The following is a 14,409-nucleotide window of genomic DNA, read 5'->3' as shown; positions in this document are numbered from 1 at the left end:
TTGCACTCAGGTCCTGCTTGAGGGCTTCCTATAGGGGCACCTGGTTGGCCACTATGAGCACAGGAGGCTGGACTAGAGGGACCATTGTCTTGATCCTATAGGACTGGTCTTACGTTCCTAATATGGACTCCTTTCTTTCAGCATAGATTTTTTTTGGGGGGGGGGGAGCCGACGAATCTCCTGGCTTCCATTAGGATTAGCTTCTATATTCTCACTATATTCTCACTTTTCTTGTCTTTGAGTTCTGTTTTACCATCTCCAGAAAAAAATCTGAGAACCTCTGTCTCATGCTGCTGTGAAGCTAGAAAGCAACAGATAGTTGTCTAAACATGTCTACCCACTACCCACCCCTTAAGAATTTCTAAAGGGCTGAGGCCACCACCTGTAGAGTCTCAGCTGACCCTTTTCTAGTGAAGTGTGGGGGAGAATTTCAGTTTTCTTAGCCTTTCAATAAGAAGCTGACCAGTTCATGCTTGTTGAACCAGTACAAGAACTGGAGCACAATGATCTTTCAGAATTCACACTCCTCTGAATTTTGCAACCATGTACTCCATGCAAGCAGTAAGTATTAGTAAAGAGCCACTGTGGTATAGTGGTTAGTGTCAGACTAGGGCCTGGGAGAGACCAGAATTCAAATCCCCACTTGGTAACCTTGGTCACTGCCTCTCAGCCTCACCTACCTCATAGGGTTGATGTGGGGATTAAATGAGGAGATATAGAACCTTGAGCTCCTTGAGGGGGAAAAGGTGAGATATAAATGCAATAAATAAGTAATAAAAACAAAAATGCACAAATTAGAAAAATGTGTACGATGGTACCTCGGGTTAAGTACTTAATTTGTTCCGGAGGTCCGTTCTTAACCTGAAACTGTTCTTAACCTGAAGTACCACTTTAGCTAATGGGGCCTCCCGCTGCCGCCATGCTGCCGGAGCACGATTTCTGTTCTCATCCTGAAGCAAAGTTCTTAACCCGAGGTACTATTTCTGGGTTAGCGGAGTCTGTAACCTGAAGCGTATGTAACCCGAGGTACCACTGTACATTAATGAAGATAATATACAAAAATGCATTAACTAGGGTGAGTTGCTTTGCAAAAATGTGTCTGGTCTTGGTCAAAACTGCATACAGAAATGAGTACGTTACGAGATACTTACCGTAAAACACTTATGAATTTTCACAATTGCAGTTAGGAGATACTGACCCTAAAACACTGATGAATTTTCACAATCGCAGATTGCTGCAGAAGTGTGGAGAACTGGATTTAGGATTTGGAAAGTGAGAAACTCGAAAGAAACTGAAATTGTTAGTTTCATCCCTCCCCTCCTCTGCTTGGAAAGTGGAGCCATGAGGGGTTAACATGGGATGGGCGTTCCTTTCCTGATGTCACAAAGTCAGACAACCAAAGCCTGAAGGGGGCCCTTTGTTGGCAGTTCAATGTATGCAGCCTCTGCTTGAGTTGGATGTAGGACGGAGCTGGAAAGTGGGATGGCAAAATTTGGGAGCTCTCATTTGGAGTAATTCATCATAATAGAAAATCAAAGAATCATAAAAAATGGATGATCCACTGCGTTGACTTCTTCAGTTAACAGTTTTTAAATGAAGGCTGGATTTGTAGGCTTTTTGTGTGTGTATGTACTGGAGGGAACTTTTGTGTGAAGTTTTCAAGAGGAGAAGAGGAGGAGGAGGGGAGGAGACAGCAAGCCTACAAAACCAAGGGCCTTGCTCTAACCGATGAAAATGTTGGAGATCTGCCTGAAATTAGTGGGTTGCAAGTCGAAAAAGGGTCTCTCTTCATCATCCAGTTGCTACTTGGAAGGTGAGTTCAGAGCTGCAGGGTCATTTGGTGGGAGGGAGGAGAGGGAGTAGTTAATCTGTCAGGAGGGCCCCACAAAAGCAGAATTCTTAGCTCCAGACTCACTTTGCCTAAGCCTCTGTTCAATTGTGCTTGTGCTTTTCCAGAGAGGGGCCAGCTGCATTGATAGGGGACTGGGCTGGAGGACTTCAGAGGGCCCTTCCCCGGAGTTAGCCTCCACTTGATGGTTTTAGTCCTTGCATGAGGGGTAGGGGGAGCTGTTGGGGGTGGGGTTGGCGGCATCAAAGAAGAAGCTTATTTTTTAAGCAGTTTCTGTGTAACTTTCAAACCAGGTGATTTTTATTAACCACAATGTACAAAAAGTGTGTCCGATTCTCTTCCATTTATGGTTGGAAACTGACGAGAGCTCACTGACAATCTGCTAACAAAACCACGTATCTGTGCCTTGGGCTTCTTTCTTGCCGGGAGCAGCCCAAGAGGTTGCTTTTCAGAGGAGAGGATGAAGCCACCCGGGCCTTTGAAGAAGAATTTTAAGTGAGACCCATTCTTGAAGAGAGATTTGCATCAATTGATCCAGAAAGTTTATATGTATGTGTGTCTTGGGGTTGTGTAGTGCTGTTAGTTTGTTTTTTAATTCTTCCTTTTTGACGCAGATATTTTATTTGCATCGTTTAAACTTCACTTCTGTTGGCCTTCTACGTCTTTTAACTTCACATATATTCTTTGGGACATGTCCTTAAGATCAGCACAAGACCTTAAAAAAAAAGCCTTGCAGAAGGTCTAGAAGTGAAAAGACAACCTTTAAAAAAAAATAGCTATACTCTTCCTTTGGAATATTAGAGCTCAGGATTCAGTTTTCAACTTGTGTCACCAATTGTTCATTTGGACTTGGTCAAGTTCTTTAACCTTTTGTCCCAGTTCCCTCAGGGATCAATGGCACGTTTTCCCCCATCCAGATTTTTTATTCTTTCTCTTCTGGCATTGTTTGGACTGTTCAAACAGACCATGGCTTTCTTTTCTTTTCTTCTAGGGCTTTGGACAGTGGGTTGGCTGAGGCTTTTGGATGTGGCTCATATACAAACATCATGCATGCCAGGAGCCTCCTCTTGTTCATCAGTTTAGCAAGCGGAAATGAGTCCCCGTGACTTCCTTGAGCCAGTCAGCAATATCTGTTTCTTGGAAGGTTGGCCAGTGAATTCTCCACAAAAATAGTTCTGAAAAGTGGATCATAAAAGCAGATCTTAATAAGTACCTTCAGAGCAGGAATTGTGGCCTGCTTGTAATCATTTGTTATATCTGGGGTTCCAGGAGTTATTGAGTTTGATTTTCAACACCGAGCAAAAGCAAAGGCACCCCCCCTTTACTCAAAATTTCCATCTTCTCAGTCAATTCTGCTTTTTTTAAAATAGAAAAAAATGCCATCTTATTGTAACAGTTGTCTGCCATTAACATAAGTTCTACTTGGAGTAGAGCGGGGACACAAAGAATCAGGGCTGGGAGAAAAATAAACACATTTGTAATGCGAAAAATTTATAGGAGCATTAATTAAAAAATAATTATCAGGCACTGGCTCTATGGAACATTAAGGTGAAATGGGTGGGAGGAAGGAATACCGGACACCTAGGAATGCAGATCTGACTCCTAAGAATCGGGACCCTATGCTATGTCGTTCCATAGCCAGCTATCTAGGTTGGGAAAGGGTTGAAGGGTCCTGGGTCAAGATCCCTTCAACAGCTCCACAGAGTATTATTATATACCACCCTTTATCAAAAGATCCCAGGGTGGAGTATAGCATTAAAAACATATTAAAGAACATCAATGATAGAACCAAAGTAAAAAGCATATTGACAGACAGCATAATAATAATACTAATAATACTACTAATAATAAGATAATCATCATAATAGTCCCCTCCCCCACACTTTTACATGCCATAGATTATTTGATAGCCATAGGCCTGGGTAGGTAGGAATGTTTTTGCCTGGTACCTAAAGACATGTAATGATGGTGCCTGGTGAACCTCTTTGGGGAGAGCATTCCATAGTCAGGGAGTCACCACAGAAAAGGCCTGTTCTTTGTTGCCACCCTCCAAACCTCTCTGGGAGGGGGGAAATAGAGAATGGCCTCAGATGACAAGTGCAGGGTCTAGGTTGGTTTGTATGAGGAGAGGCGGTCCATAAGGTATAGAGGTGCTGAGGTGTATAAGGCTTTATATGTCAACATCAGCACTTTGAATTTGTCCTAGAAACTAATCGGCAGCCAGTGCAGTTGTGCCATAATTGGCACACACCGTACTCTTAAGCTTCTGTTAGAGCTCTTCAGGCTGTCAGAACCCAACATATGCTTGCCATTATGTTTCGACCATTGACTTTCTTGACTAGACCACTGTAATTCTCTGTGTGTAGGACTGTTCTTGAAGGCTGTCCAGAAACTTTGGCTGGGGCAAAATAAAGCTGCTAGAATAGCCATGCCAGTGGTGAGGACCTTCCAGTCTCTGTGACTAATGAATGCTACCTGGCTGTTTTGGCTAGGCCAAGAAAATGCCACCTATTCTACATCTGAAGTGGGGTGTGGGGCAGAGAGAGACATGGCTGGCCGAAAGGGGGCTTGCAGTTATCATTGATTAGAAGCATGTGAAAATCTATGTGCACCAACAATCAGCTGATCAATTTAGCTTGCAAAGCAGTTTGAACATTGTAAATTGTAACCATTTTGCTTTAGTTATATTGGTTGCCAGTTTGTTTCCAGGCTGAATTTAAAGTACAGTGGTTGCGAACGGGATCCGTTCCAGAGCCTCGTTCACAACCTGAAAGGAACGCAACCCCCTTCTGCACGTCTGTGCACGCGCAGGTCACGATTCACTTCTGTGCATGCGCATGATGTCATTTTGCACGTCTGTGCATGCACGAGCGGCGAAACCGGGAAGTAACCCTTTCCGGTACTTCTGGGTCACCACAGGATGCAACCTGAAGCAAACATAACCTGAGGTATGACTGTACTGTATCTGCTTTCCATGCAGAATGTTCCTGGTTCAACCCCCAGCAGTATCTCCAGGTAGGGCTGGGAGTGCCACCTGCCTAATACCCCAGAGAGCCACAGGCTGTCAATGTAGACAATATTGAGGTAGATGGACTGATCATCCAGCTCTATATAAAGAAACTTTCTATGTTTAAATGCATAATAAAAAAGGGGACACAGATTTACATAAAAGGCAAATTTAGAAATAATGAATGAAGCAGGGGTGGCCAAATGTTGTTGGACTCCCATAAACCCCAGCAAGCATTGCTAACAGTCAATGGGATGGGAGTTGTAGCTGAGCAACATCTGAAAGTCCAAAGGTTAGCTCCCTTTGCTTTATAAAGAAATACAGCACATTTTCTCACTCCATATCTGTAAGGGTATGTATATAGAAAAAGATAGATGGATAGATCCTGCTCTATTGTACCATAGCTGTGTGCCTGTTCAGCTTGCTGTCCTGGTGCTAACTGCAGATGAGCAACTTCAGGGCCTCTTCTGCTGTCCCAGACTTTCCTATGAGATGTAAGGTGGTGGGCACCAATAGAATGTCTTTAAAAGAGGATTAAACAAAGTCATGGAGTAGTAAGGCCATCAATGGCTGTGTTCTCCCTCCACAGGCAGAGGCAATCTGCCTCTGAATACCAGTTTCTGGGAGTCACAAGTGGCAAAAGTTGCTGTCAGGCTCAGGTCCTGCTTGTGGGCTTCCCATTTGGGCATCTGGTTGCCTATCATGAGAACAGAGTGCTGGACTTGATGGTTCATTCCAGCAGAGCTCCCTATGTTCAGACCTACTGTGGTACCAGAACCTCCATACTCAGAGGCAGTTTCTCGCTGTATACCAGTTGCTAGGAATCACAACTGGGGAGAGTGGAGCTGCAGTCAGGTTCTACTTTGTAGGCTTCCCATTGTGGCATTTGTTTAGCCACTGGGACCAGAATGCTTTACTGAATGGGTCCCCTTTGGCCTGATCCAGCAGCCAACTTCTTATTATGTTCTTATGGCCAGATAGCTGTTTAAATTGAGGACTTCTCTCTGTCAAGGAAAGCACATGGTGTCCCCCCCACCATGTTGCAGGTCTCTCAAGAGCAGGGGTCAGCAAACTTTATCAGCAGGGGGCCACTATCCCTCAGACCTTGTGGGGGGCCAGACTATATTTTGGAAAAGAAAAAAGAGAATGAATTCCTATGCCCCACAAATAACCTAGAGATGCATTTTAAATAAAAGCACACATTCTACTCATGTAAAAATATGCTGATTCCCGGACCATCCGCAAGCTGGATTTAGAAGGCAATTGGGCCAGATCCGGCCCCCGGGCCTTAGTTTGCCTACCCATGCTCAAGTGTTTTAAGCAGAGGTTCCCAAACTGAGGCTTGAAGGTTTCTTGTTTCAAGACTTCAACTTCCTCCAGTGGCAGGGCTCTTTATTGCCCTCCTTTGATGTAGCCACTGTCTGCATGGAGATAATTAAGCATTACAGAAACACCAGTAGAAAACATTACTCCAATTGTTATTGTTGTTTAAATTACAAGAAAGTAGTTTCTGATTAATCCTTAGGAAGAATGTTCTGATAGTAAGAGCTGTTCAACAGTGGAACGGACTCCTTTGGAAGGTGGTGGACTCTCTCCTTCCTTGGAAGTTTTTAAGCAGAGGTTGGATGGCCATCTGTCAGGGATTCTTTAACTGTGATTCCTGCATTGCAGGGGGTTGAACTAAATGACTTTTGGGGTTCCTTCCAACTTTGTATGATTCTATTCCATACCTGGATATGAAAGACACTGCAAACTCACAAGCCTTGTCTGAGTGTTCAGCAGACATAATAAAGAAGTGGAAGGTGTGATGAATTGCTAAACTACAAACTGTATATACTGATCAAAGCCTTATAGCTTATTTGAGTTATCTGACACTGCCGTTCAGCAATCAGGTGGAATTTATCACAGCATAGTGACCATGTGACTGTGCCTCTTGCTTTGCCTTTATTGGGAGGGTGTGGGTAAAGAACCTCTGATTTTTGCACTGGCAGAATGTAGCCCTTGGTTCAGAGGTTAAGAGTTGCAGTGGTTGGGAAACTGCCCTACTAGAAAAACCAACTAACTAAACGAAACTATCACAGGGACAAACAAAGGAGGCTGCCTTCACCCCATCACATACACACGCCTAGAAGACTATGACCCCCCCAAACCCCCATATATGAATCAATATAGTTACCTTAACCCAGCAACACCGCCCCCCCATCAAAACACACTGCAGCCAATCAACAACAACCAACCATGCCCTGGGCCCTCTGATCTCTCCTCTGCCAGCAAAAATAAGGCACCTATCCACGCAACACTTGCAAAAAACCCCCACTCATATACTTTGTAAAGGATGAAAGGATTTTTAAAATAACATTTTTATGAAGTCTCCAAAAACATTTTAAGGCATTTATCACCATATACAATTTTTTTTTAACATCCAAAGTTTCTTATTGACTTCCCACCCCATCTTCTTCGTAAAGAATGAAAGTTTACTATCCCTCTCACCCTGCTTCTTTTTTCTCCCCCTCTCTCGTCAATTCTCTTTCTCCCTCAGCCCCACATTGCCGGCAACAAAAAGGTCTCAAATTGACTGTAATTGGCTTGTATGAAATACTCTATGTCTTGAAAACAGAGACACTGGGTGTACTTTTGTTACTAATGGAATATATTTTAATAAAAATTGATATTTAGAAAAGATTTGCATTGGTTGCCCCGTCCACTTTTTGCCTCTAATCCCATGCCTCACTGGTGCCATGCAGCCCCTGGAAGGTTGTGCAAGAGGGGAAGTGGTCCTTAGGGTGGAAAAGGGCTGAAAAAACAGTGATGGAAATAGTGTAGGGCAAGAGCATCTTGGGAAATATGAAAGACACATCCACACACACACACACACTGAAATCTATCACTGATGCTGAGCTCAGGATATCATCATTTTGTGACACACGATTAGGTTTCGCCAGGAGCTGGGCTTCTTCAATTTTGTCCTGAGGTTGTGAAATGTTCCCTCTTGGGAGACTTGCTCATCCCCTTTCAGAGACTGACAAAAACATTCTTTAGTCTGCCTAGATCAGTTGATCCTACTACTGCTGTTTGCTCTGCTCTTTTAAAAGTTTTATTGGGTTTCAACTGGGCTAAATGTTGTGTTTTAATCATCGTGGCAGTGTCTTAGATGTTTTGTGTCAAAAACAGCTTTGATAACTACTGTTAAGAAGTAGTTGGAAGGACAGTTCCACAGTGGCAGAGCATCTGATTGGCATGCAGAAGGTCCCAGGTTCCATCCCCAGCAGCATCTCCATGTAGAGCTGGGAAAAGACAATCCCTGAAACTCTGGACAGCCACTGCCAGTCAGTGTTGACAGTATGGAGCCAGATGGACCAAAAGTCTGATTTTATATGAAGCAGCTTCTTGTATTCTTATTTGATTCAGCTCTTTATTCCGAACCATGATGACTAGAATCTTTCTTTGGGGGGGGGGGCATAGATGAATGGTAAAAATGCCTGTTTTGCATGTAGAAGGTCTCAGCTTCAATCTCTGGCATCCCCAGTAGGGCTGGAATAAAACTCCCAGACCCAAACCCTGGAGAGCTGCTTCTGCCAGTCAGTGTAGAGCAGGGGTCTGCAACCTTTAAGATAAAAAGAGCCACTTGGACCCGTTTCCGAAGAAAAAAAACCTGGGAGCTGCAAAACTCGTCATTATAAAAATAACTTTTTTGTCACTTTTTAATTATTTCTTTGTTTGACCCCTCAGAATTACTCCTCCTCATAGAAATAAACGTTAAATTAACAAGTTACCTTTTGTGTGTGTGTGTTCTTCACTCCCCTTCAAAACAGTGACCAGCGTACATGCCCCCTTTCAATGCAGTGACCAGCGTACATGCCCCTTACAATGTAGCGAGCGGGCAGGCGGGAAGGTGACGTTGGGACGGTGTGTGACTAACGCACACACTGCCCCCATGCGACATCACAGCCAGTGCAGCGCCCACCACAGTGGGGAGTGTCAGGGGCGCACAGTGCGCCTCCTCCCCTCACTAGTATCTGCCCCGGAGCCGCGGCAAAGGTGTAAAAGAGCCACATGCGGCTCCGGAGCCGTGGGTTGCCGACCCCTGGTGTAGACAATGGTGAGCTAGCTGGACCAAGGGTCTGACTCCACATAAGGCATCTTCATACATCCCTAGTGGGTAAATAGTTTTGTGAATTGTGGTGGATTTTTGTTTTTGTTTTAAGCCATCGTTGCTAGCTCGAGCAGTATTGCTCCCTAACACAGTGGTTTCCAAAGTGGAATTTCCTTGGGGGGCGGCACTGAGAAGCAAGGGGGAGGCAGGGGGTTCTGGAGTATCAGACTTTGAAAAGCTAGTGTCACTGGATCAAGTCATCAGTTTTGTTGAATTAATCAAACTGAGAAGTTTGAACTGGATTTTTACTAAATGTGCATTTGTTACTGTTTTTAATTTTATTGTGCTGGTATCTTCCTTAGTGGCTTGTGCAAACTCTTTTTCTGAACAATCCTTTTTCTAGGGTAGGGTAGTGGGCACTGGGGATGAGTTTATGGAACCATGGGGGTAGTGGCCCGAAAAAAGTTGGGGAACTACTGTGTTTGTGGTGCTTAATCAAAACACCCCCATTACGGCTTCTACAAGGGTTGTCTCTCCCCCCCCTCCCTTCCTGCTTGATTCCACCTGGTAAATATTATCTTAAGAGGTTTGAAGAACCAAATGGTTGACAGCTGCAGCTCCCACCCTTTCTAGCTCTCCTCTTTCTTCCCAGTTTGGATACTTATTCGCACCCCCTTTTTGCATTGTGAAAAGGAGTAGATCAGATGCGGGGTGTGTGTGTGCTGCTGTCTGTTCTTGCTGCAGATGTGGTCTCAACAAACGAACTGCATCCATATGTCTCGAAGAGAGGATAAAATTAACTTGCTCTCGCTGTATTTTTATTTTAAAACACAAGTTACTTTTAAAGCAGAGAATTTTCCCATCAGAGCAAAAGCTAGTTCTTGTAAAAACTTAGCTCAAATGGAGCAGAGAAGGTGTGGTTGTTGGGGAACCCTCCCCAATTCAGTGCGCCCTGGTTAAAAAAAACCCCCCAAAAATTGTAACCAGAGAAGTGATTTCTTTCACTGCCAGCCATTAGATTCTGTAGACATTCCTGTATGGTGAAAGTATCTTGTTACAGTAACCCCAAAGTAGCCTAGTGAAGATTTGACGTTTGCTGTGGTTCTTAGAAAATGCTGGGCTCTTTCTCTACGTGATTTGCAAGGATATGTGTTTGAACCAGATTCCAATTTCCATAATTGGGAAAACTGAAGCATTATCTATACCCACCCACCCAAATTCAGTTCTGATCAAAATACAACAGATGAAATCCAGTACCAGAAAAGTGCACAGTTTGTGCTGTTTGAACCCTTAATGCAGAAAGGTTGTAGCATTTTGGAATATTAAAGTCACACCCAAACTATACATTTAAAGTGATGTAAACAAAATCTGCTCCCTTTCCCTTTTGGGTATCCAAGAGCGCGTACAGAGTCCTTAAGTGGGTTCCCTATCGGCAGAAGAAAATAACAGAGGCCAACCAGAGAATATTGAGAAGCAAAGTGGCTAGTAAGCCTGATCTTTATTGAACTGTTGCAACAGGGTCCTCACACCACATGCAAGAGGGAGGAACAACCCAGAACAATGGTGTGCAAGCCCTTATATAGACTTTTTGAAATTGCCACCCTGTAAGCTTAAGGCCACCCCCCAGTACATCACACATACATCACAGAAAGAGCGGTCTACAGCAGAATCCTAAGGCCAGGATACCTGATAATGGTCACTGATTTCATTACTTGTACAGTCTGGCTACACTTTTGTGATGGTTAATACTTTAGTTCCTGAATCCAGGTCACAGGCTTACCCTATTCATACCCAAATGTGCCCTTAAGGCAGGATTTTCTGAGCACAGAGAGAATAGGGAGGCTTTTCCTATTTCCATCCAAACTGCAGAGGAATATTTGAGGTGACTGAAAGAGTCAAAATGACTTTAGGACTGTTTTCCTATACTGTTTCAGACATGTGGGGTGTGTGTGTGTCTGTGTGTCTATGTATCTGTCTTTGCCTGGTACATTTATGAACATTTATTTTATATCTTAGGCCTTATAATTCTTATAACAAAAGCATTCTAGTTCCACGTTAACAGACAGAGCTTCCACTCTAGGAATCCTGGGAACTGTAGTTTGAAGAATGCTGACCTCACAGACTTACAGGTTCCAGCAACCTTAACAAACATTTACCTAGATTCTCCATGGCTGTTAAAGTGCTTTAGGAATGCTTTAAATGCAGGGCATGGAGATCACCTAAGTTTAGAGAAAATCCGAGTATGAGGTGACATGATAGAAGTTTATAAAATTATGCATGGTGTGTAGAAAGTGGATAGAAAAACGTTTTTCCTCCTCTGTGGTAACACTTGGACTTGGGGACATCCAATGAAACTTAATGTTGGAAAATTCAGGACAGATAAAAGAAAATACTTCTCCATGTTGCACGTAGTTAGACTGTGGAACTTGTTCCCACAGGAGGCGGTGACAGCCACCAACTTGGATGGCTTTATAATAGGATTGGACAGATTCATGGTTGAGAAGATGGCTACTAGCCATGATTTCTATGCTCTGCCTCCACAGTTGGAGAGAATCATGCTTCTGAATACCAGTTTGGAAACTGCAAGAGAGGACAGGGCTCTTCTACTCAGATCCTGTTCTGGGGCTTCCCGTTGGCTCATCTAGTTGGGCACTGTGAGAACAGGGTGCTGGACTAAGTGGGCCATTGGCCTGATCCAGCAGGGCTCTTCTTAAGTTGTTATTGTTAGATCTGAAACTTCAGAGAGCTTCATTGGAGTGTTTGAGAATTGCTGTAAATAGTTACCATTGCTTTTAGTTTGTGTGCTGTCTTTCTGTGTAGATGTATCCCAAAACTGTTCACAGCTCAAGACTAGCAGTACAGGAACAAGGGTATGTGTGAAAACATTATTACGATAAACTGGGACTGGAGAACCTTGTTCAGCACCAAAAGTAGTGCCACCCACTTCCAACTCGGACAGCCACTCCAGAAGGATCCCATGGTTGATGGTATTGAAAGCTGCTGAGAGGTTGAGGAGAATTACTGTAACAGGGACACATCTCTTCTGTTTCTCTCCTGATAGAGGTAATCATACAGGGTGACCAAAGCAGTTTTTGTGCCAAAACTGCTAAGCCCTGATTGAAATGGATCTAGAAAATCAGTTTCCTCCAAGAGTGCCTAGATCTGGGTTGTGACCACCCACTCAGGAACCTTGTCCAAGAAGGAGAGATTAGTAACTGGCCAGTAGTTTTTCCAAATCCAGGGAGGATTTTTTGAGGAGCGGTTTTACCACTGCCTCCTTCAAGCAAGGAGGGACCACCCCCACTCGCAATGAGGCATTAATCACCTCCCTGGCACAGCCAACTTCTCCCTCTCTGCTAGTTTTTATCAACCAAGTGGGGCAAGGGTCCATTCCGCAAGTGGTCACCCTGACCAGTCCAAACATCTTGTCCACATCCTTGAGCCTTGCAAGCTGAAACTCATCCAACACAGCAGGACTAGGAAATGCTCTGTACACCCCACTGAGCAGAATCAAGATCCTAGTGGATGCAAGCAGTTTTATCCTCAAAATGCTTTGCAAACAAGTCACAGTGAGCTACCATTGGTTTCTACCACCTCTTTTAGGTCAGACTGTAGCAGGCCCCATACTACCTGGGAAAGCTTCTGGACAGCACAATGCGGATGCAATGGAAGCAGCAAAGTAAGCCTTCTTCGCAGGCTTCACTGCCCACTAGGTAGGCCCAGTGATGAGCCCTCACCATTGTTTAGTTGCATTCAGCCGGATCTTTCCTCCACTTGCATTGAGCCATCTCCTGGCTTGTTTCCTCCCCCTAACCTCTGGAGTATGCCAGACATCAAACTGCTTCCCTTACAAATGACATGCATTTCATGCTAACTGTTGCTGTCCAGACAGGTGTCTCTTATTTTGTTTGATGAAGCTAAACAGCTTTTGTTAAACATGGGACAGGTGTGTTAGTGTTTTGCATGAAGGGGGAAATAAGTCCCTGTCTTTCTCTCCTTCATTATGCATTTCTTCCTAGGCCTTCTGCTGCTTTGTTTGGTTCCAGACTGTGTGTTTTCCATCCATCCATCTCCTCAGTCTCCCCAGTGAATCTAGTATCTTGCTTCCTCACAAAAGGCTTGGCTCCTGCCTATCACCCATTTAAAAGAAACACCCAGTTGTAATGAAACTGGGCGTGTAGTGTCATGGGAAGATGTGTTTTGCAAGTGTGAAAGGTCATATGCCTGCAGGATCCCTAACAATATTTATTTACACACACACACACACACACACACAGAGAGAGAGAGAGAGAGAGAGAGAGCAGTCGCTGTAGCAAGTTATTTGTGACTTCATCATGTGCACAGTGAGCGTGCATTGATTTCTTTTCCCCTCTGATTTCCATTGAGCATGCATAACAGGATGCAATCTTAAAGCAGCAAATTGGAATACCGGCGAGGTATCCTTTCTGAGTTGCTCAGATTTTGTGTTGGGCACCAGGGTACATGATCTGGCCATATGTTCTCTTTGCTGATAGATTAAGACTCTGCCTATCTCTGTTGAGCAGATCGCACCTGTGTCTGATGTCACAGGTGCATGATGGTGATGCAATATTTAGAAAATTTGGCACCACCTCTGCCTGATACTGGAAGCCAAAGCTCTGTGGTGAAGCCCACATTTTATTCATGCATGCATGCATGCATGCACACACATACATATATACCAGAGTAGTTTACAACCACAGTAAATATATACTGCCCGCCGCCTGGCCACCTGCAGGGAGACAGTTCCACCCTGCCCTCCTCCCATTTCTGTGGAAGGAAAGCCACATTCTTGTCCATGGGATTCACCTCCCAGCTACTATAAAAGTCCTGCTGCACCTTTGGGACTGTGGAGACTCCAGTCCACAAATGCTGCCGCTGTAAGGAAATGTGCAAGTCCTCAAAAAGTGCACCAATATTTGTTCTTGTTGCAGTGTGCTAAAGCTAGTCTGGTGGAGATTAGCTGTAGTGGAAAAGTTAACTGAAAAAGCAGACATTGAGGGGAGTCAGTCTGAAAAGTACAAGCTGAACATGAGTCAACAGTGTGATGCAGCAGCGAAAAAAGCTAATGTTATTCTAGGCTGCATCAACAGAAGTCTAGTGTCCTGATCAAGGGAAGTCATATTATCACTTTATTCTGCCTTTGTCAGACCACAGCTAGAGTACTGTGTCCAGTTCTGGGCACTACAATTTAATAAGGATACTTATAAGCTGGAAGTTGTGCAGAGGAGGGCAACCAAGATGATCAGGGGTCTAAAAATCAAACCTTATGAGGAACAGTTGGGGGAGCTGGGTATGTTTAGCCTAGAAAAGAGGAGACTGAGAGGTGACATGATAGCATTTTCCATCTCTAAAGGGCTGTCACATGGAAGATGGAGCAAGCTGGTTTTCTGCAGCTCCAGAGGGCAGGACCTGAACCAGTGGCTTCAAGTTGTAAGAAAG

At 44.1% G+C, this 14,409-nt stretch overlaps 1 protein-coding gene across 3 annotated transcripts in view; it reads left to right on the top strand.

The window, feature by feature from the left end:
- The window catches only part of ABL1 (ABL proto-oncogene 1, non-receptor tyrosine kinase), a 126,824-nt gene that overhangs the window by 57,607 nt on the left and 54,808 nt on the right, over nucleotides 1–14,409 (top strand). Inside the window, exon 1 of one of the 3 annotated variants that reach the window (XM_079961242.1) lies at nucleotides 1,430–1,813. The exons of the other annotated variants lie outside the window; for them this stretch is intronic. Coding sequence (XP_079817368.1) covers nucleotides 1,729–1,813 — 85 coding nt within the window. The 5' untranslated portion in view covers nucleotides 1,430–1,728. Of the gene's footprint in view, nucleotides 1–1,429; nucleotides 1,814–14,409 lie in introns of those variants that run through there. 3 annotated transcript variants of the gene reach the window in all.

The sequence above is a fragment of the Podarcis cretensis genome, assembly GCF_951804945.1.
Source record: "Podarcis cretensis genome assembly, chromosome: Z".
In the NCBI taxonomy this organism is placed as follows: domain Eukaryota; kingdom Metazoa; phylum Chordata; class Lepidosauria; order Squamata; family Lacertidae; genus Podarcis; species Podarcis cretensis.
The sequence above is the reverse complement of the archived record's forward strand: the minus strand, read 5'-3'. Positions and strand labels throughout refer to the sequence as shown.